The sequence below is a fragment of the Monodon monoceros genome, unplaced genomic scaffold, assembly GCF_005190385.1.
Source record: "Monodon monoceros isolate NGI ecotype Baffin Bay Population unplaced genomic scaffold, NGI_Narwhal_1 Super_Scaffold_9, whole genome shotgun sequence".
Lineage (NCBI taxonomy): Eukaryota > Metazoa > Chordata > Mammalia > Artiodactyla > Monodontidae > Monodon > Monodon monoceros.
In genome coordinates this window covers 36,432,553-36,455,125 of record NW_021703786.1, presented here as the reverse complement: position 1 = coordinate 36,455,125, position 22,573 = coordinate 36,432,553, and the positions used below count along the sequence as shown (strand labels likewise).

Here is a 22,573-nt window from a genome sequence, read left to right as displayed (position 1 = left end):
GGAAAATATAGATGTATGTAAAGAAAGAAATAAAATCATCTATGAAATAAAAACACTGGTAAAATGTCATTGGGTTGTCTTTTAGTCTTTTCTTTATGTATCCTGTAAACATGTTATTTTTCTTTAGAAAATTGAGATGATATCATATACATTGTTTTGTATAACTCAAGTATTTTATGCTACTAAATATTGTTCCTAAGCATTTATTTTCAATGGCTGTATTATAGTTCATATTATACAGTTATCCCCAGTTAATTTAAATTATCCCCATTGTTGGGTATTTAGGTTGAGTTTTCACTAATATAAATAATTCTGGGAAGAATGTCCTTAGATGTCTGTCTTTATAAGCATTCTAAATATTTCTGTGGGGTAATGAATTATGTCTTACATGGTCAATTGAAATAATGGATTTTTGTAAGTTTAGTGTCATAAACAATTTAACCTCTAAAATAAAAATTAATGTTGGAAGTGTCATGAACATTGTATGTGATTATAAGGTACAAGTAAAGGATGTATTATATGCAAAAATGAGAATGAATATAAAAAGGCAAAGATAATTAGGAGCCATTTGAAGGTAGAGGAAGGTAGCAGTTTAGATTGCCTTTTGTAAATATAAGATGACTAATTATATTTTTAATACAGAACATGTATTTTTTTAAAGTTTTTTTCAGTTTCAGGAGATAGTTTTTTAATATTTTCATTTTTGAAAATAGAGAATACTAATCATTAGAAGAAAGATATTCAGACTTTAGGAAAAACATTGATTTTTAGCATAGTATCTCTATGCTAAACATAATATAACTGTTAGAGATCATGGTGTTTCCCCTGTTCTGGTCACTAGAAAGATCAGAGCTTCCACAGCATATTTTCAGTAACTGTAATATTTTATGACATGTACTTTTGTGTGCTGTCCTAAATCTTTGTCCTTAGTGGTCTCTTTCTATTGCATATTCTTTTCAATTTTTTGTCTATGTACTTTAATCTTATTATATTTGTATATATCAATATTTCTGTAACTGTATCAAATTCTTTCTAGAATGGTGCATGAATAGATGGATAGATAAAAAAGTCCATTTGCAAAAAAAAGAATTAACAAAAAAGAAAATACCAACCATACCGCTTTAATATTTTTGTCTGTTTTCAAGAGATAGTTTTCTAACTTGGATTTTTCCCTAAACTTAAATGCATAGTTACATTGTGATGTGTGTAGTTATCCTTTAGAAGGATGATCTTATGTCTAATTGATTAAGTCACTTTTGTTAGACATATACTTATGGGCATGAGGATAAATGCTTTTCTGTTTTGAAATTCAGCAGGCTCTTGCATGTTCACATCAGACAACCCTGATGTGTCTTGTACATGTTCTCATCTACAAATGCTTTTGTTGTTGCTGGGTGGCATTTTAAAAATAAGACATAGCATTGTTTCAGGTGAGTTAAGTTTATTTTAAAATTAAATATTAAATGAAATAGTAATCTTCATTTCCTCAGCACCTGATCTTTACAAGGTAATCATTCCAGAAAATTTAACATGTATTCTCTTTAAAAGTTTCCAGGAATATCTCATTTTTAAAATACAGATAAAATCCTAGCGCATACTCTATATACTGTTTCATTTTGCTTTTTAAATGCTAACATATATTCTGATGATTTTTTTATATCAGTAGTATGGCATCATCTTTTTAAATAGTTGCATTGTATTTTATTTTACTGATGGACCACATTTTATTAATATAGATTCCTATTGAGGGATAGAGGTTTGTAGAGTATTTTGCTACAATAAATAGTGTTTCAAGAATATCCCTGTGTATATTTTTATGTATTGCATATTTCTTCTTATACAATAAATTCTGTGAAATTGAATTGCCCAGTAACAGGGTTGCAGGTTTAAAGTTTTGATTGACATTGACAGATTGCCCTTAAAATGAGGTTATGTCTGCCTCAGGCTGTAGGCTTGGGTGAGAGTAGGGAGTGACCGCCAGTGGGTGTGAGAGTTCCTTTTTGGAGTGATGAAAATGTCCTAAGTTAGATTGTGGTGATGTTGCATAATTCTCTGATGTATTAAAAGACATTGAATTGTATATTTTAAGTGGGTGAATGTTATAGTATGTGAATTATGTATATCTTAATAAACTATTAAAAAAGGTTAGGTCTGTTTGTACTTGCACCAATAGTGTATGAGAATGTCTATTTTCCCATTTCATCAACACTGAATTATAAACATTTTTGATTATCTGTGAGATGAAAAATAGCATCTTGTTGCTTTGATATTTCCGTTGCTTTTATGTAAGTGAGAATGAACATATTTTTTGTCTGTTTATTGTCTTTTTTTTGCGGACCTCTCACTGTTGTGGCCTCTCGCGTTGCGGAGCACAGGCTCTGGATGCACAGTCTCAGCGGCCATGGCTCATGGGCCTAGCCGCTCCGTGGCATGTGGGATCTTCCCGGACTGGGGGACTGGGGCACGAACCCGCGTCCCCTGCATTGGCAGGCGGACTCTCAACCACTGCGCCACCGGGGAAGCCCTGTTTATTGTCTTTTTAATTTCACTTTTGTGAGCTGTCTTTTCTTATACCTTTCCATATTTTTGTTAAATTGTTTGTCTTCATTGTGATTCCTAAGAACAATTTATATGTTAAGGAATTCAGGTCTTTGTCATATATCTTACAAGTATTTTTCTCTGTATGTCTTTTGATTTATTTCTATTTTTTTAAGTATAGAAGTTTTCTTTTCAGTAGTTGGATCTATCAGTTTTTTCTCTATGGCTTTTGGCTTTTGTATTTTGTAGAATAGACTTTCTTATTCCAAGATTACGAAAAAAATTCATATTTTTGTCTCTTTAAATCTTATTTTTGTATTTAAATCTCACATCCATTTCACAGGGTTTTACTATGAGTAGTGATGATAATCTAGGTTAATCAATTCTTAATGTTATAAAATCAAAATTTAGGAAGTTGAAATGCTTAAGTTTAAGAATGCAGTAAGTGTGGAGAGAATTGAGTGACATGAAATTATATACAGATTACAGGGCTTGTCTGCGTTTAATAAATGATGCAATTCTTTTGATGCTTTAGAGAGTCCTAAAATATTTAATTAGCCTTTGGAAATCAACCTTTATAAAACACAACTTCCATTTTAAGTTTATAACTGTGTGGAAAATACCTTAGATGTTAAATGAGTAATATTTGCAATATTATTTTATTAGAGTTGAAGAACTGTAGTAGTTTTCTTTTGATTGGTAAAAACACACCTATAAAATATTTTAAGATTACAAGTTTTTTTCAATTTATTTGGCATTGTGGGAAGACGTTCGGTGACCGTGATCCTTTATTTTAACCTTAGTCTGTCATTCACAAACATACTTGGACTTGTTTGCCTTTGTAATTGCTAACACATTTCCTGTGATATCCACATCACAGAATTGTGTGACCTTGAGCACCATCAAGCAGTGGGGTTCTTTTTTTTTAGTATTCTTAAAAAAGATTTCTGACATAGATTAAGACATTTGGAAAACTGTTGTCACTGAAAATGAAAGAAGAGACAACACAAGGGGAGATCAATTTTCAGAGCAGCCGTCAGTTTTCAGAGAACAGACAGAAACTGCTCTTTTTGTGAAATAAAATAAGAGTATTTCCTTTGAACTTCACCTCCACCCATATTGAATGTTCCCACCCATTGCCTAAAAAGGGATATTGCTTCTTTCTTACACAGAATGCCAATTAGGCATTTTTTCCTTTTGCAAATCTGCTAGTTAAATGTAGAATTTAAATAAATCCAAGATGATGTAATCTACAGTCATTGACATAATGAGAGAATTTATATTTTAAAACATTTCTTATGAATATACCATTCAGATACACGGAGTCTTACAAACTATAATAAATAATTATACAAAGGAGAACCATTGGAAAGTGCATGCAGGCAAGGATGAGATCATTGCCAGACGTCAGCAGCCTGCTGTCTGACTCTTCCCCATCTTACCTCATCCATCTCCCCCAGCAGTAACTGCTATCCTGACTTCTCTGGTAATTTCCCTCCTTTGTTTTTAAGCTTGACTTTACCACCAATGCCTGCATTCTTAAAAATGAAAGTATTCCTGTTTTAGTGGATTTTGACCTTCATTTAAATAAACCTAAACTTCACATATTTTTTTGCTCAATAGTATGTCGGTGACGTTCATCCTTGTTACGCCATTTAGCTATGGTTGGCTTCATTTGCATTACTTTCTATTCATTGAATCTTCCACAGTTTCTTGCCATTTTGTCGATGAATCTTTTCTAATTTTTGACTTTTGCAAACAATAACCCTATGAACAATCTTGTACATGTTTCCTGACACACATGTACAAGAGTTTCTCTAGGGCAGTGGTTCTCAGCGTGTGGGCTGCGAACCCTGTGGTCCCCAATACTCTTTCATGAGGTCTATGAGGTCAAAATTATTTTTGTAATAATTTAAAAATGTTATTTATTTTTTTACTGTATTGACACTTGCATTGATGTTGCAAACACAGCGCTGGGTAAAACTGTATCCTAACCCACATCAAGGCAGTGGCACCAAATTGTACTGGTAGGCATATTCTTCACTGTCACATGCTCACAGGGAAAAAATTACCAATCTTATTTAAGAATATCCTCGATGAAGCAAGTAGAAAATTATTAATTTTATTAAATCTCGTACCTCAAACATGCATCTTCTGGATATCTGAGTGACGAAATGGAGCCATGTATAAAGAACTTATGGTTCATATCCACGTGCCAGAGGCAAAACGCTTGTGTGCTTTTTGTCACTTATGAATTGCAGTAGCTGCTGTTCTCGGGGAATATCATTTTTATTTGAAAGAATGACCGAGGGACAAAATATGGTTATTTGGACTTGGATAGTGTCAGACATTTTCTCAAAAATGAACAAATTGAGCCTGTCACTTTAAGCAAAACAACTGACCATATTTGCTGCTGGTGATAAAATTTGACCTTTTAATACAAATTAGAATTTTGGCAACCTTGTGTCAGTCACTGTGAGCTCAAGAACTTTCCAATACTAAGACCTTTCCAGTGAGATCGGCGGTGACATGAAACAGTGTGAAGTTTTTATATTAGGTAATGAAATTTTCAATATTTGGAAATCTCTATAACTCATTGAACTGATGTTTTCCAAATGAGTAATGGATGATGTTATAAAATCACGCATAGGCAAAAGAGCCATTCCAAGTTCAAGACAGACCAATAGAACTTACTGTGACAGTGTGAAAAGTGTCATATTCTACAGTGCAAGTGACTTTAAAAACCTATAGCACTTATGAGTGTTGGTTTACTTAAAAAGAATATCTACGATTATTCAGAAAGGGTACTAAAATACTCCACCTTACGACTACGTATTTCTGTAAGGAAACATTTAAGGAAGAACTATATTCCAGTATTACACAGGCTCTTTGAGATTGTGGAGGAGGAGGGAATACTTCTCAACTGCTTTTATTAGGCAGTCCTGACATGGTTAAAACCAAAAAGAACATTCCAAGAAAAAAATCAAATCCCCGTAAAAATAAAAAAGTAGTAACAAAGTTCATTGTCAATACATTGAGAACAGACTTCTATTTAGTAAATGATCCTGGTACAACTTTTCATTTACTTGGAAGAAAATAAAATTGGGTCCTCTCTAAAAACAAAAATAAACAAAAACAAATTCTGGATGTACCTTTAACCTATAGAGGCCCAGACAAAAAAAGCTTCAAAACAACAAAAATCTTGACATCAGAAGATCTTTCTAACCCAAATACCTTTCCAAACCCAGAATGTATAAAAGAAATGATAGAAATATTTGACTCAAATGAAATAAAGACTTTGTAAGGTAAAAAAATACAACAAAAGATCAATAGAAAAATGATCGATTTGGGGAAAATATTTGAGACAGACTGTGTCTTAATGTGTACAGCATACCAGGTTTTACTGATTGACAGACAGAAGCGTGGATTAAAATTGTGAAAGGGCATTTCATAGAAGACCAGATTCATAAGGCCCCAGAACATGTGAAAAGGGGCTGACACACAGTAGTTTTCAGGGAAGTGCAACTTAGAGTAGTGGTGAGATATCTACTCTTGGTGGAAATGTGAATTTGCCTATAACAGAGGGCAAAACCTATTAAGATATAGCCACCATTGAATCGTTGGCATGTCGTTTGAGAATCCACCCTGTAGAAATCAAAATTCAGGTGTGTTGGACTCATATGTGAGAATGTTTTGCAGTGTTGTTTGAAGTGGAAAAAGACTGAAAATAAAGTGAATATGCATTAAGGAGGATATGGTTGAACAAATTTTGTTTTCTCCTCATTAAGGAATAGTTGGTAGCTATTTAAAAGAATGAAAAAAACTGTAGCAGGTGTTTTTAGAGTGATTTCCATGAGATATGGTTCAGAGAGAAAAGCAAGGTGTAGAAAACATGTGGTGTTTTTTTTGTGGTACGCGGGCCTCTCACTGTTGTGGCCTCTCCTGTTGTGGAGCACAGGCTCTGGACGTGCAGGCCAGCCGCTCCACGGCATGTGGGATCTTCCCAGACCGGGGCACGAACCTGTGTCCCCTTCATCGGCAGGCGGACTCTCAACCACTGCGCCACCAGGGAAGCCCAGAAAACATGTATTTTTGTGTGTGAAACATTCATAATAAAAAAATCATATATTGCTAAGAGTATAACATATTATTATATATTGCTAAGGGTATAACAGTTTAAAGAAGAGAATTTACTTAGCTGTCATACGACAGTGCAGGGCATGTGGGGAGTGTGCTGCTTTATGATGTCATCAGGGACCCAGGCTGGTGGGGAACCTCTCCGTCCTCAGCACGCAGCTTCAGTCTCTGCATCTGAGGTCTCGGTTGCTCACCAATGCCTTATCTCTTAAGCGTGATCTTTCAGAAAGAAAAAGGATGGAGAGAAAGCCACTTCTAAAAAAATATGTCCATCAAGGTTGCCTGCATTATTTTTGTCCCATCATCCCCCTTGACCATACTTACATATGGAGCAGCCATCTGCCCAGCCCAAGTTTGGTGGTGTTAGTGAGTCCCCAAAGGAAGAAGAGGAAAATAAATGTCTGGGGATCCGCCTAGTCTGTGCCACAAACCCCCATACTGGTGCATGCATTTTGCCCCTTTATATATGATTCTCTGAGCATGGCAGAAGTTACGAAAATATACTCCGTTGTTAATGTCCGTATTCCATACCCCATGCAGGTGTTGATGGAGGAGAGGGAGAGAATCAAATAGAAAAAGGAAAGGAATACCAAGGAGTACAGAGGAGCTAAACAAAATAAACAAAAACTCAGTATGTAATATGATTATCTCAATGTTTCATGTAAATTGTGTTCTTGTATGAACAAAATTTTAAAAATTAGAAAAAAGAAAATACCAGCATACACTCTGTATGTTTAAATATCACTTCTTCCTTTAATGTGATGAGTTCTGAGGAGATTAGAAAGTACTGTTTAGGAAGATTTCATACATCTCTAAGCCCCAGTGTTAAGACAACAAGAGAAGGAGACACATTGTTATTTGTGCTGTGCTTATAAATAAGCACAATGAATAACAATTGGCATTATGCAATATTACAAATGAACATTTTGAGAGTAGGATACTGGAGATTTTAATCAGGAAGAATCTTAATCACTGACACCATAATTTCCTCTTACTAGTAACTACTAGAATTCTCTAAAAAGATGATCATAACAGTTAGGTATCTGAGTAAGTAGAGTGATGATTATTTTATAAATCACTTCTTCTGTAATTTGCTGTGATGATTGTTGAGATGTAGAAAGTGTGACTAAGCAAACACATCATTGGGTTGTGTTGCTGATAATACTTTGGAAGTAGAGATGGTTGACTTCAGTCATGCTTTGGCCATGCAGTAGAGATGGTTGACGTCAGTCATGCTTTGACCTTCTTTTGTGCCTTACAATTTAAGGCACACAAAATATTTCAGTGATATTACAATGGCTACATTTTATACATCATTTAAAAGTTGGCAAGTTGTAGAGTTATTCTTTGCATGAAAATAAGTCATGCTGTTTTGTACATTTTGTTCCTTTAGACATGGTTGAGGTAGTCGGTCAACATTAAAGCCTTGAAATAACATTGAAGGTTGTTCCTTGGTATTTTAAAGTGTGTAGTGATTCCTATCTAAGTAACTTTAATATGTTATTTTCCTTAAAAACTCATTAAAGGTTATTGTGCTATTTTATTTTGTCCTTCTGCTAATTTCAGTTCAAATGTTAAACATAACTTGCATATGGAAAACTAGTAATAGTAAAAGGTAGGATTTTGAATAAGAAACCTGCTTCTCTGTGAGAGGGAATGTTGATTATCTGAGTGAATAGATTGGTAAGTGTTCCTTTAAAAAAACCCTTAATCCAAAATTTGTGAATATTCAGTTGAGTAAAATGACATTGGTAATAGTCCTAAAATCTAATTAGTTATACTGTAAGTAGGATATTTTTAAACCCAGGGAAATACTTTTACATGAAGTAAGTGAGCATTTTCATCAGCTTTATTCATTTGGTAGGAATGTCCAAACTCAGAGCTATTCTTTGAAGGAAATACTTCAGAGAAAATGGGGCCCAGTGGATTTTGTAAATAAAAAAGCTCGTGGGAAAGCCCTCTTCAAAGCGAAGCTGCCCACTTTCAGTTCCTTCGCTTTAGCAGCCGGTTATCCGTAGAATGGCTTGTCACACACTCCACTTACCCCTGTGGAGCTGTCACCATCTCTTGATGGCTTTTACTTCTCTTTCTAGAAGTAGGTGGTTTAGCCCTGGGGTGTTTCCAGTCATCGTCTGAGTGGACCTTCTGGTCATATTGCCTAGGGACTTGGTCCAGTGAGGTGAGGCTTTCCTCTTGTGTTTATCCCAGTGATTCTCATGGTAAAATACTTTTGATGGGGGCAAATGGCCCAGAGGGATACGTCAGTTCCAACCCAGACCTCTCTGGCATTAGAGGCTTGCTATCAAGGTGAGAACAAGTCTGCAAGGACTTTAAAATGGGACAGGAGAGCGCTCCCTTTTCTTCCGCACTGCTTTACGAGGGACTTCTGTGCTCACACTCGTCGTGGCTCCCTCTGCCTTAGCCCGACACTGAAGATTCTGTCATTGAGGCTCAGTTATTTCTTTGCCTTTGCCATCTTGGTTCAGTAGGGCTGCAGTTCTAGCTGGGCTTTGGCTGTTGTGTCTGTGCGGAGAGCCTGAATGACAGTGGGGCTTGGCTGAGGAGGACGCCAGGATTTACTGCCACTGCACAGCTTCTAATACCGGAGCACGGTTCCTTCACAAATTGTATCCTGTGTGATGGCTATGAATAGTGGGAGGTGAGGTCGGTACTAGTTACTCCATTACAGCCTGAAGTAGATCTCCCTTCTTCTCAAGTCTGAAATTGATAGCATGTATTCTGAGCTCAGTAAGGAAAACTTAAATGTTGTTTGTAATCAGAGTTACTTGGAGGTCAAACAAGTTAGAAGTGTTAGTCAGTCTTTCAATTTCAGTCTTTTGTGTTAAACTAAACTAAGCAAGGCTGTTTAATGTCTTTTCCATACACCTGTGGGTATGTGTATAAAGATACACACATATGTATAGCTATCTACATTTATAGTTATATCTATATCCTGTATCCTGTATTGCCTTTATATACTATACTAGTTAGATTGTTTCCATGTTGTAATTCTGATTTATTATGAATCATGCCGTAGAGTATAGGGCAGAAAGATAGAGCTATTCTGTGGTGTCGAGGTCAAGGGAAGAGATACTCTTTTTAAGTAAAAAAAATTTTTTTTAAGGACGTCAGTAGAGAAACTTTCTCTATCATACCACCTTGTGATAACTTGGTGTTCACTATCTTAACCAAGTTATTAAACCTTACATTGGCGATATTGGGACAAACCGACCTCCTAATAAGATGGAATGAAAAAGGACGCAGCATCACTTTAGTGTCATTCTTGCCAAAATCTGCTAAGTCTAACTAATCATGAGGAAACATCCGACATATCCAAACTGAGGGACACTCAATAACTGGCTGTATTCTCCAGAAATGTCAAGGTCAAGAAATACAAAGAAAGGCTTTTCCCAGTTAATGGAGATACGTTGATATGACAACTAGTGGCAATGTGTCATCCTGGATTGGATCCTGGATTATGAAGAAAATACATATAAATGACATTATTGTGATAACTGATAAACCTCGACTCTAGACTGTACATCAGATAATATTATTGTGTTAATGTTACATTTCCTGATTTTGATGACGGCTGTGGTTATAAAAGACAGTCTGTGTTTTAAGGAAACATACACTGAAGTCTTTAGGGATGATGTCTCTGGCTCCCTCACAAACGGTTCAGAGAATAATTTGTATTATATATATGTTGATATAGGTATAAAATGATAAAGCACATGAAGCAAAATGTAAACAGTTGGTGAATCTGGCTAAAGAGGAGCTCCTTGTGCTATTATTGCAACTTTTCTTTAAGTTTAGTATTACACCAAAATAAAAAGTTAAACCAGAAAAATAGAATTTAGATAGATCTCTTTGGTTACAAGAACAGAGGTTCATGAAGCTACCTAAAGTAAACAGGAACACAGAAATTCTTTTGAATTCAAGTAAGGCTCGTCTCATGGAGACCATTGAAGCTGCTTCCTTCCTATTTCAGATGCTGTGTGGCTTCTAGTCTTTGCTGTTTTGTGTATTTGCTTTGCTTTCTTCTGTTTCCTGGATTCATCCGCTTTCTCTTGGTTGCTGCCCCTAGAGAACTGGGGTTTGTTCCCCAACGTAGCTGACTGGCTGAGAGCCAGAATCTGAACGATTCTTCTCTAGCTAGTGGATTCCTGAGGCAGGCACCAGGCGTCTCTCTGTTCCTCACCGCGTCAACCAAGCTTGAGGCAGAGCGGGTGGAGGTGGTGGTGTCGGCTGTGGCCGCACGGTCACGTGGTGTTCAGGGCTGGACCTCGGAAGCTGAGGCCTGACGCGTTCTCTCGGGGAGGTGCTGTGGAAAGACGCAGCAGTGAGTTGTGTCTCCGGCATCTGCCCAGCTTTGTCATGTTGCTGTTTGAGTTCGATTCCTCTGCAGTAGACCCCCAGTGCTTCTGTCGAGGATCTTAGGTGGATGTGGATCACCCAGCCCCCTTTCTGCTAAAATGAGGAAGGATTATTGCGTGACTTAGAAGCCAGAGGATGGAAATGTTCAGAATTGCGTCCTTTTGCGTAGTAACCGGGCAGCTCCCTCCCTGTCTGCCACTCAGAACATTTATTATTTTTTCTTTCAGTTTTATTGAGATATAATTGGCACACAGCACTGTGTGAGCGTAGGGCACACAGCATAATGATTCGCCTTTTACACACATTATGAAACGATGACCACAGCAAGCGTCCTGAACATCCGTCATCTCACAGAGACACATTAAAGAGACAGAAACATTGCTTTCCTCCTGTGGGAGTGCTTAGGGTTCAGTCTGCCAACAACCTGCAGTTATAGCGCACAGCAGGGTCCATTCTGTTTGTCGTGCTGCTCACTACATCCCTGACAGCTGTTTGTCTTGTAACTGGAGGTTTGCACCTTTTGACCACCCACCTTCCTCCAGCCCTCCTTCCCCCCATCCCCACCTCTGGTCACCACAAATCTGATCTCTTTTTCTATGAGTTTGTTTGTTTTTGAAGTATAATTGACCCACAGCACTATGTGGGTTCCTGGTACACAGCATAGCGATTTGATACTTACATACATTTCAAAGTCATCACCATGATAAGTCTAGTGACCATCTGTCAGCATACAAAAATATTACATAACTGTTGGTTATATTCCCCACATCATACCTTTCATACCCTTGAGTCATTTATTTGTACCTGAGAGTTTGTACCCCTTAATCTCCCGCACCTATTTCTCTCCTCCCCGGATCCCCTCCCCTCTGGCAGCCGCCTGTTTGTTCTCTGTATATATGACTCTATTTTGTCATGTTTGTTCATTTGTTTTGTTTTTCAGATTCCACGTATAAGTGAGATCATAGGGTGTTTGTCTTTCTCTGTCTGACTTACATCACTTAGCGTAATACCCTCTAGGTCCATCCATGTTGTTGCAAATGCCATGAATTTATGTTATGTTAGCTTTTGTTTGTAAAATTTAAAATTTTCATTTTGATATATTTGATTATGCACATTTATCAGTTCATATTCATTATTTATTTAAAACAGTAATTGAAAAATATGAAGTATGTTTCAAAAATTTTCAAGAAAATGTTTTGACAGTACGTTTCTAATATTTTAAAAGCAAAATTTCCTGAAGGTTGTAGACTAATTTCTTTTGCATACCTACTTTGTACCAATCATTGTACTGATTGTGGTTACTTAAATGATGTCATTGAATATAATTTTCACAACTCACTGAGGTAAGATAATTATCCTTAACTATTAGAAGAGGAAATAGAATCTCAGAATGGTGACTTGCCCAAAGTCACCACAGTTAATGTCTAGTGAGATTAGAATTAGAGTTAAAAATGAGGCCTGTCAGACTCCAATGTACATACTCTTTTACATAGTAAGGAATCAGGTCAAATACTTTCACATTTAAGATAATCAGTTTTCTGTTGTTCTTCTTAAAACCTGTCACTATGACTCTTTTAATCCTAGGATGCACTCATTATTATTAACACGTGTTGGTTACATTTTGCTGGCTTTGCTCAGAACACTGGTGGGTCAGGGGTCAGTCTGAGGAGTCTAGGAGGCTAGGAGCTGTTGACGGACGCTGGAAAGAGATGAAGTCACTGCCCTGAGGGAGTCGGAGTCTGTAATTCCAGGAGCGAGAACTGGAAAATCTGTGCATTATCAGTGATATGCCTATATGGACATTCTTTGACAAATTGTTATATTTAAGTATATAGGTAAATAAGAGCATTTAGAAATGAGTACGTAGATATGAGAAAAGAAAAAAGTAAAAAGTTGAATAGAGACTTACTCAATTGAAAAATAATAAACAAAGGCTAAAATACCAAGTGGGTTTAGCAAAATATCGCTTTAAAATGACTGCTTTTTGGCGGTGGAGTGGACTGGGGATCACTTACGAATCTGAGTTCGGTATTTTCACTTTCGCCTGTCAAGTGAGATTTATTCAAAAGACTTTTAATTAGCTTAGAAGTAATCAAAGAATGTAACCAACATATTGGTATATGTAGTATGATTGCTGGACTAGTGGCTATAAGGTAAAGGTGGAAAATGATACTCTCTTTCATATAGGTAGTTATTTTAATTTGTGTATTTTTGCCAAAGGGAAAAGTAAATTAATCACACCTTTGAAATATTTTCCTTGAAGTTGGACATGAAAACAAAAATGATGGAAGCTAAATATCATGAAGAGAAACTTAAACTGCAGCAGAAGCATGACGCTGATGTTCAGAAGGTAGGGTGTGTGCAGTTTATTATTTTATTGATATTGACTATTTGAAATACTCTAGGTCTTGTGACCATCCATCCATCCATCCATCCACTTATTTATGTACTTATGGGAGTCTGTCTTATAAATGGGATTTGCTAAATTAATATCCTAGCAAAAGTTGATCTTTAAACTTCATTTGCTAAACAGATGTATTTATGTAAATCCTTATAGTTTACATGACCTTTTAGTTCTTCTTTATCTATCGATGGAAGGCTGGTCTTCTTATAGTCCTTTACATTCTATCATTACCTTTCATAAAGGCTGAAATAAGTCATCAACTGTAAATACTAGAGTTTGTTTTGGTCTAAGATTCTTTCAGTTTTCTGGCAATTAAAAATTCCTTTCTTTTTATCTATTTATTTATGGCCACACCTCACGGCATGTGGGATCTTAGTTCCCCGACCAGGGGTCGAACCCACGCCTCTTGCATTGGAAGTGCGGAGTCTTAACCACTGGACCACCAGAGAAGTCCCTAAAATTTCCCCTTTAATTTAAAAAGAAACCCTTGTATTTAGTTCTCTTTGGTATAGACTGCGTGCACTGTAATGCTAGCACTGCCAGTGTAGGCTTTTTGTTTTCAGTAGCTCGTCGGGATTTATGCCTTACAGTATTTCAATTTGTACTTTGAAGTATAATTTTCTTCTTAATGAGCACAGCAAAAGTCATCAATTTATAATGATTGTACATTGAATTTGAATTTATAACTATATTTTAGTATTGATTTTAAAAATGTAGTGGTATATAATGTATAAGTTTAATATATGATGTATGAATTTGTAACTCATGAAAATTGATCCAGATGGAAGCCTGGTGTTGTCTGTTTTGGAACTCAGCCTGTGACCCTGCTTCACAGAGTTAAGTGCCAAAGGTGGAGACAGGGAGCTGAGGCCACAGCATCACGTGCCCGTGCTTCCGTAGAGCTGAGAACATGCTAGTATTTAGTCAGGTGCGTGTTTGGCTCACCTTCTTTCAGAGCAACAAGACGGAAACCACTGGCTGAAAATTAGAAAGAGAAAAAATATTGAATCCTTTTCCTTCTCCTTTCGTCTTTTCCATTCAAATTTTAAAGGCAAATATTACTTTCTGCTCTTACTCGTATTTTACTTTACTTTAAATGGTTCAAGAAAAACAGTTCTCTTTCATGGATATGTTAGAGATTCAGTAATATAATTTCAGTATAGCATATGTATATGTCCAAATGAAATAGAACCTATTGATGTATAAGATAAATAAATATAGAAATATATTTGGGAAAATTGTGGTAATAGAATTTGAAATAGGCTTCTTGGTATGTCTGTTACAAAGCTTTGTTCTAAGAAAAACATTTAATAATAGAATCCTTTCCAGGAATTTCTCTTTTAAAATAAATTCTGCATGAAAAAAGAAAGCAATGCAACTAGTTTGAAATGCCAGGTAAAATATAAATAAAATCCTTGACCTCATGCTAGATTTGGAAAGTATATTCATCAGTTTGTTGCATGGATGCCATTTGCTAAGTGTTAGGAATTGGGAAGGAATAAAATTGAGAGTGTTTTATCTGTTTGCATACATTCTTTTTCTTTTTTGCTTCTTTATGGACATTGGGCTCAAACTATCTCCTTTTCTTATTTACCAATCATTCTTAGAGGTGGGACTAAAACAATGAAAGGTGAAGTAAAATGCTGGTAATAAAAGCACTAAGAAAAAGTTGGTTAGACATTGGTGAATAACCTTTTTTAAAAAACTGAATTTGGGTATATAGGAAATATACCTCAACCACAAGAAAAGTGGATATTCATACTTCTGCCTCAATTTGGTTTTCTTTTTTCCCTTAGGTTAGTACTTTTTTTTTTCTGCTTGCAAACTTTCTTACTCTTTGGTTATTCTCTAGTTGTTTTGTTTTTTTTTTTTTTTGCCTGTAGATGTACTTAGAAGCATATAATCATAATTAAGTTTATTAAATGATTCATTTAAAAACTTCTGACACAGTATAAATTAAGGATGTAAAATATCCATGCAATTTTTGACATATTTTGAGCTGACTTTTTTGATTCCCAGTAGCAGAACTAAGTATAAAAGAAGCCTCTTGCATCGCGTGTTCCCACGTGTCTGGGAATTCTTGTTATTGTGCGTGAAAGTGATAGAAGGACACTAGTGGGAGGGTTCAGGGATGTGCGTGTCTGCAGATGTTCTATCCCAGTGTGGTGGGGAGGTGAGTTGTACTGTATCAACATATCAAGTTTCTGATGGCTTCTCTCTGCTAGTTTGTGACGGCTTAATCTCTGAAGTATATTTTAGAGAATCACCTAATTTACCATTTACAGTCTCCTTAAGAATTGGTACATGAAAATTCAAAGCAGGTAACATTTCTTTCGATAATCAATTATTCTGGTGTAGTTAATATTTTGTCAATGCACTAAAGTATAATTTTTTCATCTTTTTTGGGAAGCCATTTATGGGATTAGCTGAGATAGACTTGCAAAAATATTGTGCTATTTTTTAAAAAAATTATGTGTTCCATACATAAAACAATATTGTATACTAAAATATTTTAAATTCATTTGCAGATTTTAGAAAGAAAGAATAATGAAATAGAAGAAATGAAAACTTTATACAAAAAGAAACAAAATGAAACGGAGGAGACTATTAGAAAACTTGAAAAGAAAGGTGATGTTGTATTGTTATATAAACCTTTTAATAACACTTCCATCTTATTTTAGTTCTTGTATAAAGTAAAATTTTATTTCTGACCTTTTGTAGTATGAGAAGGGAATGTTTATGTGGGTTTCCATCAGTCGATCTGTTGATGTGAGCTTCTACAGGACTTAAGAAAAACTCTGTGTGTGTGTGTGGTAACAATGGTGGTTGGTTTGGTTAAAGATTTGGAAGAGTCTGTAACTGTTACTCCTTCTTAATTCTCTCCCTCTTCACTGGGCTGGAGCTGCCATAGGTCAGTCATAGAATTAGAACTTACTGGCTTTCACAAGGAAGTCTAGAGAAATTACTCCTTTTGGTCTAATAAAATTCATTCCATTAAGTATCTTTATGCCTTACAGTATATGCTAGTATTGTGATCGACAGAACAAACATTTAAAAAGTATTCCCCATTTACACTTTCATTATGAAGGAAAGGAAAGCATGTAATCAAGTGTTAAATTGACTATGACTATAGGTTGAAACATTGAAATGCAACAGACAGTCATTAGGGAGAGTGCTGAAAATATTTTGTAAGATTGGATTAGTTGAGAGAAGAGTTCCAAGTCCTGGGATAGGAATGTGATATTGGTAAGTTGTGGAGGGGATGCTGCAAAACCATGTATCTAGAGTGGAGATCCTATACATTAAGAGACAGACTGAAAAAGATTAAGATAGGTGACTTGGCGTGACCTAAGCATGACCTTGAATTTCAGATTTAGAAGTTTCAAGTTTATCCCATAGATGCTGGGGAGTCAGAGAAGATTTTTGAGAGGTGAGTTTTAGGACCTCATATTTTGGGTGGAGTAGTCTGGTAACAGTGGGCGTGTGAAACATGCTGAGGCCAATTCCCAGTCTGTTATAATAGTCAGAGGCAGAATGGAGGGAGAGAGAGAGACAGAGAGAGAGGGGGAGAGGGAGAGGGAGAGAGAGGCGAGCACCCCGCTTATTAGGAAACTTGATCTCTAATCCCAGACCTGCTCTTCGGCGTCTGCTGAGTCACATCAGCACGTCTCTGCGCCTCGGCTTACTTGTTACAAAATGGCCATCAGATAAGTAATGTATATGAAGTCCCTTCAACTCAAGGATGGTATGCTTCCATGCTTCTGGAATTTTGTGTGTAAGATGATGAGGACCCAGAATATCTGAACGATGGCAGTGGGAGTAGTGAGAATGGGATGGAAGAAGAAATTTTGAAGGGTCTGGTGAATGATAAGAGGTAGGTGATGAGTAAGAGGAAAGTGGAGAGGTTTTCCTTGAGCCGCTCCAAATTCCAGTGGCTACAAAAATATTTAAAATTTATTTCTAGGTTTTCGTTTTTCACCCTGATTCAAACCAGGCAGTTTAAACATGCCTAAGGTTTAAAAATATTATTTCCTAAGGCTTTTTGACTTGCAAACAGGGCTTAGTTTTAATTTTAGAATTGTGAAGTAAAATGTTGTAGATGCTATTAGACTAATATTAGGTTAACTTGGATTCTTCTTCTCACCTTATTTGTTGCACAGTTGAGATATAAGAGTGAAAGAAATTTGTATGTAAATGTTTATGAAAATTTTGCTATCTTGAAGTAAGTGAATAAAAACATTCAGTAAGCTAAGGAAATACTGCGTTCAAGCAGATACACAGCTGAATTTATTTTGCCATCCAGATGACATGAATATATTAAACACATTTTCACTTGAATCAATGACAGTTTAAAGCATTTTTAAAAAGAAGATAGAAATTTAAATGATTTATAAGGGAAATCTTTTATATAATTTAAAGCGTATTTTGTTTCAGTCACACAAACTTTGGCAGCGATTTTAATGTGTCCAGCAGCAGCATGTTGTAATGACGGCCCTTCATCTGTGCACTCAGTACACGTAGTTGGGAGTGCTTGCCTCTGTGCCACTCTTTTGCTCTGTGGATAAAAAGTTGAAATATCTTTCTCCTCAGGAAATAAGCAAGTAAACCGCTATAACACATGATGTAATAAGTGACTTAGAGGAGAAATCTATGAGGCTCACGGGGAATAAAGAGGAGCTTCTTTCTGCCCCTGCAAGAGGAGGAGCCTGGTTGACAAACGTTCCATAAAGAGGGCGCGACTTGGGCTGAGACTAAAGATGTGCAATGTTGCAGCAGGGAAGGCTGGGGCGTGCCAGGTAGATCAGTGATCGCATTTGGGCAGCGATGCAGGAGCGGACATGGGCTCAGGGATCTGCAGATAGGCTGGTACGTTTATGAGTTTAAACATATGGAAGTGGCAAAAGATGAGGCCAGAAAGCAGCCAGATCATGAGGAGCTGTTCTCACGCCAGAGGTTTTTGGCCGCCGTCTTGTAGGGGAGGGGAGCTGCGGGGTGATTTTAAGTCTGGGGGTGGCGCTATGGGATCTGCGCCGTGGGAAGACCTCTTCACAGCGGCGGAGGATCCACTGGAGGGGAATGGTACCGAGGCCAGCACACATTGTCGAGGGAGTGAGTAACGGGGGATTCAGCCAAGGCTGTGGTAGTGGAAATGAAAAGAAGAGAGGAAAGAGTAAGAGAGATTTTAGGGGAGAGAACGGATAAGACTTGGAGGGAAATGGAATGATCTGTTAACTGGTACACTATGTTTTTATTATCATCAGACTCTTAACGTGGCAGCTAGAATTGGTTTAACTATGTTTTCATCATTTTCGACAGTTCAGACCCTCGTACGTGAATGTCAAGTTATCAGAGAGACCAAAGATAACCAGATTGCAGAGTTAAAAAAGATATGTGAACAAAGTACAGAATATCTGAATAATGATTGGGAAAAAAAGGTAAGCCACATAAAATAAAATAGTTATGGAAAAATATAAAGGGTTATACTTTAACGGAACAAATTTAATTTTAAAAATAATGGGTGTTCACAAAATATACAGAAATGTTTGAAAAAATAAAAATAACTTAATATTCTAGACTAACTGTTCATGTTTTGGTATATTTTTTCTGGAATTTTAATGGTTTGTAAACTAGTTTTCATTTAGAAAAGTTACTTTTAAGAATTCTTGAATTTAATTAAAGTTCTGAATTCTTTGTCAGAGCCAATAGATTTTAAGCGAAATTAGCAGGGATGTAACAACAGGTAGTTTTTGGAAGTTAAACTGTTTAAACTTTGGATGTAGGCCCTGGATCATTTCTTTTCTGAAATCTCAGGTAACACAATATTTGTAGCATAAATTTGTTTTTGATGTAAACAAGATCAGTAGTGGATGGCTTATTCTTGGAGGAGCATTTAATTCCGAAAAAGATTTTCATAAAATTCAGCAGTGCCAAGAGTAATGTAAAAAATGCTCATTATGAACGAGTCTTACATAGTCACGTGCAGTACTTTCATTAGGAGCCCTTAGCCATTAGTTGACATTACAGTACGTATGTAAGAGGAAAGAAGCACGTTACTTCTTTTGAGGAGCTCTGCGATAAAGATCTGCAGTTAACTCCTCCTCCCGATTGATAGTCCCCGATTAATCTGGGTTCAGTCTGTTTTCCTGAGAGCTCTGATGCCTCCCCAGGCAGACACAGGACTTATCTGTCCTGGCTGTGGCAGCTTCAGTGCCAGGCTGGGAAGGGCCCGTGTTCAGAGGGGCAGACTTAACTCTTTTCTAGTTGCATTTTCATTTGAGTGGTTTTATCTTTTCTATAAATTTGGCATATTCTTCTGCTTGCGTCAGGTCCATTGCGTTCATAGTAGCCCCTGACTCCCTTTCCCCTAGTTCCTTCTTCCCCAGTTTAAGTTGTCTGGTGTTTGCAGAGAAGAGTCTCTGTCTCCTGCCATGCGCAAGGGTACGTTTTATGCTTTCAGCTGGACCAGCAGCTCTTTCTTACAGTTAACACGGTGTAAAACACCGTGATGTGAAACACTGCAAATGTGGTGAAAGGTCTTTTCTGTGAAGTACAGTTGCATGTAAATCTGGGCAGAGATGAATGCCTGGTGCAAGCAGGGTAGGTGCCAAAAATGAGTAAGCAGAGGATAGATGTATGTTGTGATTTATGCGGTCATCCATTCAGAAAGTGTGAAGTATCTGTACCGCCAAGGTGAGGTGAGGTGATGTGTGTGTGTGTGTGTGTGTGTGTGTGTACTCCCTCGTAGAATTCTCCATCCTACGTTTCTCACTTTAAGGCCCAGGTATCCAGCTACCTAGTTAAGATCTCTCCTTTTTAGCTTTTTTAGAGTTATCCTATGATTGACGCAGCAATGCCTTTCCTACCTGCATACCCAAGAGAAATGAAAACATGTGTCTGCACAAAAAGTTATACATGAATGTTCATAGCAGTATTATTCATATGAAAACCAAAAAGTAGAAATCAACTGCTGAGTGGATAAATAAAATGTAGTATCTTAATACAATGGAATATTGCTGGGCAGTGAAAAGGTATGAAGGACTGGTACACGCTACAACATGGGTGAACCTTGAAAACATCATGCTAAGTGAAAAAAGCCAATTATAAAAGACCAATTCTATGACTCTGTATTAAATGTTCAGAATAGGCAAATCTATAGAGGCAGAGAGATGAGGGACATGATAGCTAAAGAGCACAGGTGTTCTTCTGGGGTGATAAAATTGATTTTGGTGATGGTTGTGTAAGTCTGTGAATATACAAAAAACCCTTGAACTGTCTGATTTAAATTGGTGCTCTGTATGCTATGTGAATAAAGCTGCTAACGTTAATAAAGCTGTGGGGAAAAATTGGATTTCTCCTTGATCTAAATTCCATCATTCTCCCCAAACTCCATCTTCTTCCTTTGTTGCTGAAGCAGCCTCCTCCCGAGGTTCCCCTTCTCCCTGTTCCCGATGGCGGTGGCATCTGCTCGGCTGCCGCACACTCTTCTTTTGCCTCACCTCTCACACCTCATCACTCGCACTTCTATTTGTTGTGATTTATTCACATTGTCCCTCACCTAGGTCTGGAGACCGTGTCTCTGGCCTCCGTCGCTACAACTGGACCCTCGGCACCTCCGCAGTCCGTGCCCCATGACACAGCCGTGTTGACGGTCTTTCTGAAGCACAAATCTGGTGTTCCTCGTCACCGTGAATCAGGCCAGTGGTTCCCAGCGGCCCCTGGGGCTACGAGGCTCTTTGTGATTGAGACGCTGGTCACCGCTGACGCCTCTCCCCTTTGCCGCAATCCGGCTCCCCTTCGTGCACTCTCTACTGGCTGCACAGGAGTGCGCCAGCTACCCGGCTCTGCCGTGCTGTTTGTCACCTGTGGGCCTTTTCCAAAAGTGAGTTACGACTCGCGTGCCGTAAGATCTACCCTCTTAGAGTGTGCATTTCAGTGGTTTTCAGTCTGTTCAGGAGGTCCTGCCACCATCACCACTGTATGGTTTTCAGGGCATTCCTGTCAGCCCAGAAGATACCTGGTACCCGCTGTCACTCTCTTCCCGTGTTCCCTTCCTCTGCCCTCTGCAACCACTCATCCACTTTCTGTCTCCACACTTTGGCCTATAAAATCATGCAATACATGGCATTTTGTTACTGGCTTCTTTCACTTACCATAATGTTTTTAAGTTTCCTCCGTGTTGTAGCATGAATCAGTAGTTCAGTCCGTATTATGGTCAAATGATAGTCCGTTGTGTCGATGCACCACGTGTCACCAGTTGGTGGACATTTGGTTCCACTTTTTGGATAATAATGCTTTTATGAAAATTTGTGCACAGGTTGTTGTGTGGCCTGTGTTTTCATTTGTCTTGGCTCCTGAAGAGGGAGAAGCACTGCCTGCATTTTCCTTTCCTCGCCCCTCATAGCACTCCTGACGCCACATGTGTGGGCTTTGCACACATCAAGCAGTTCCCTTTGATGCCAGTTGGATGTCCTATAATTCAGTTAAATTTGACACTATTTACCTAGAATCAGTATCACATCCCACAAGTTAAGGTCTCAGTCCCACAAGAGTGCGCCCACTTCAACGTCAGTCGAAAGTCCCAGGTTGTTGCCTGTACGTCTGACCAAGCGGCTATAAATAGGAGTTCTCACCACTTCCTCTCTGGATTCCATGATTTGCTGGAATGGCTCACAGAACGTAGGGAAGCACTCACTGACATTCTACCATTTAACCATTTTATTGTAAGGAATATAATAAGAGATGCAGGTGAGCAGCCAGATGAAGAGATGCACAGGGCCAGGTATGTGGGAAGGAGCGCAGAGCTTCCCCGCGCCCTCCTGGCACACTGCTCTCCCGGCACCAGCTGTTCACCCACCTGGAGGCTCTCCAAACGCTGTACTTTTGGGATTTTTATGGAGGCTTTATCATGTGGGGATGATTGACTATAAATGTGGTCTTCAGCCCCTGTCCCCTCCCTGGAGGATGGGGGTGTGCTGCAAGTTCCTGGCTTCTGATCATGGATGGCTTGTTCTTTCGGGTGACCAGCCCCCATCCTGAAGCTGCCCAGGAGCCCACCCAGAGTCGCCTTCTTGGAACCAAAGACAGTCCTGTCACCCAGGAAATCCCAAGGGATATAGG

At 37.8% G+C, this 22,573-nt stretch overlaps 1 protein-coding gene across 8 annotated transcripts in view; it reads left to right on the top strand.

Moving 5' to 3' along the window:
* Positions 1–22,573, top strand: part of CEP112 (centrosomal protein 112) — a 415,782-nt gene that overhangs the window by 56,993 nt on the left and 336,216 nt on the right. For all 8 annotated transcript variants that reach the window (XR_003792074.1, XM_029213161.1, XM_029213162.1 and 5 more), the window contains exons 9-11: positions 13,316–13,402; positions 15,985–16,084; positions 18,773–18,891. Coding sequence is in view for 7 of the 8 variants with exons in the window: in XM_029213161.1 (XP_029068994.1) it covers positions 13,316–13,402; positions 15,985–16,084; positions 18,773–18,891 (306 nt within the window). In the remaining variant the exon portion in view is untranslated. The remainder of the gene's footprint in view (positions 1–13,315; positions 13,403–15,984; positions 16,085–18,772; positions 18,892–22,573) is intronic.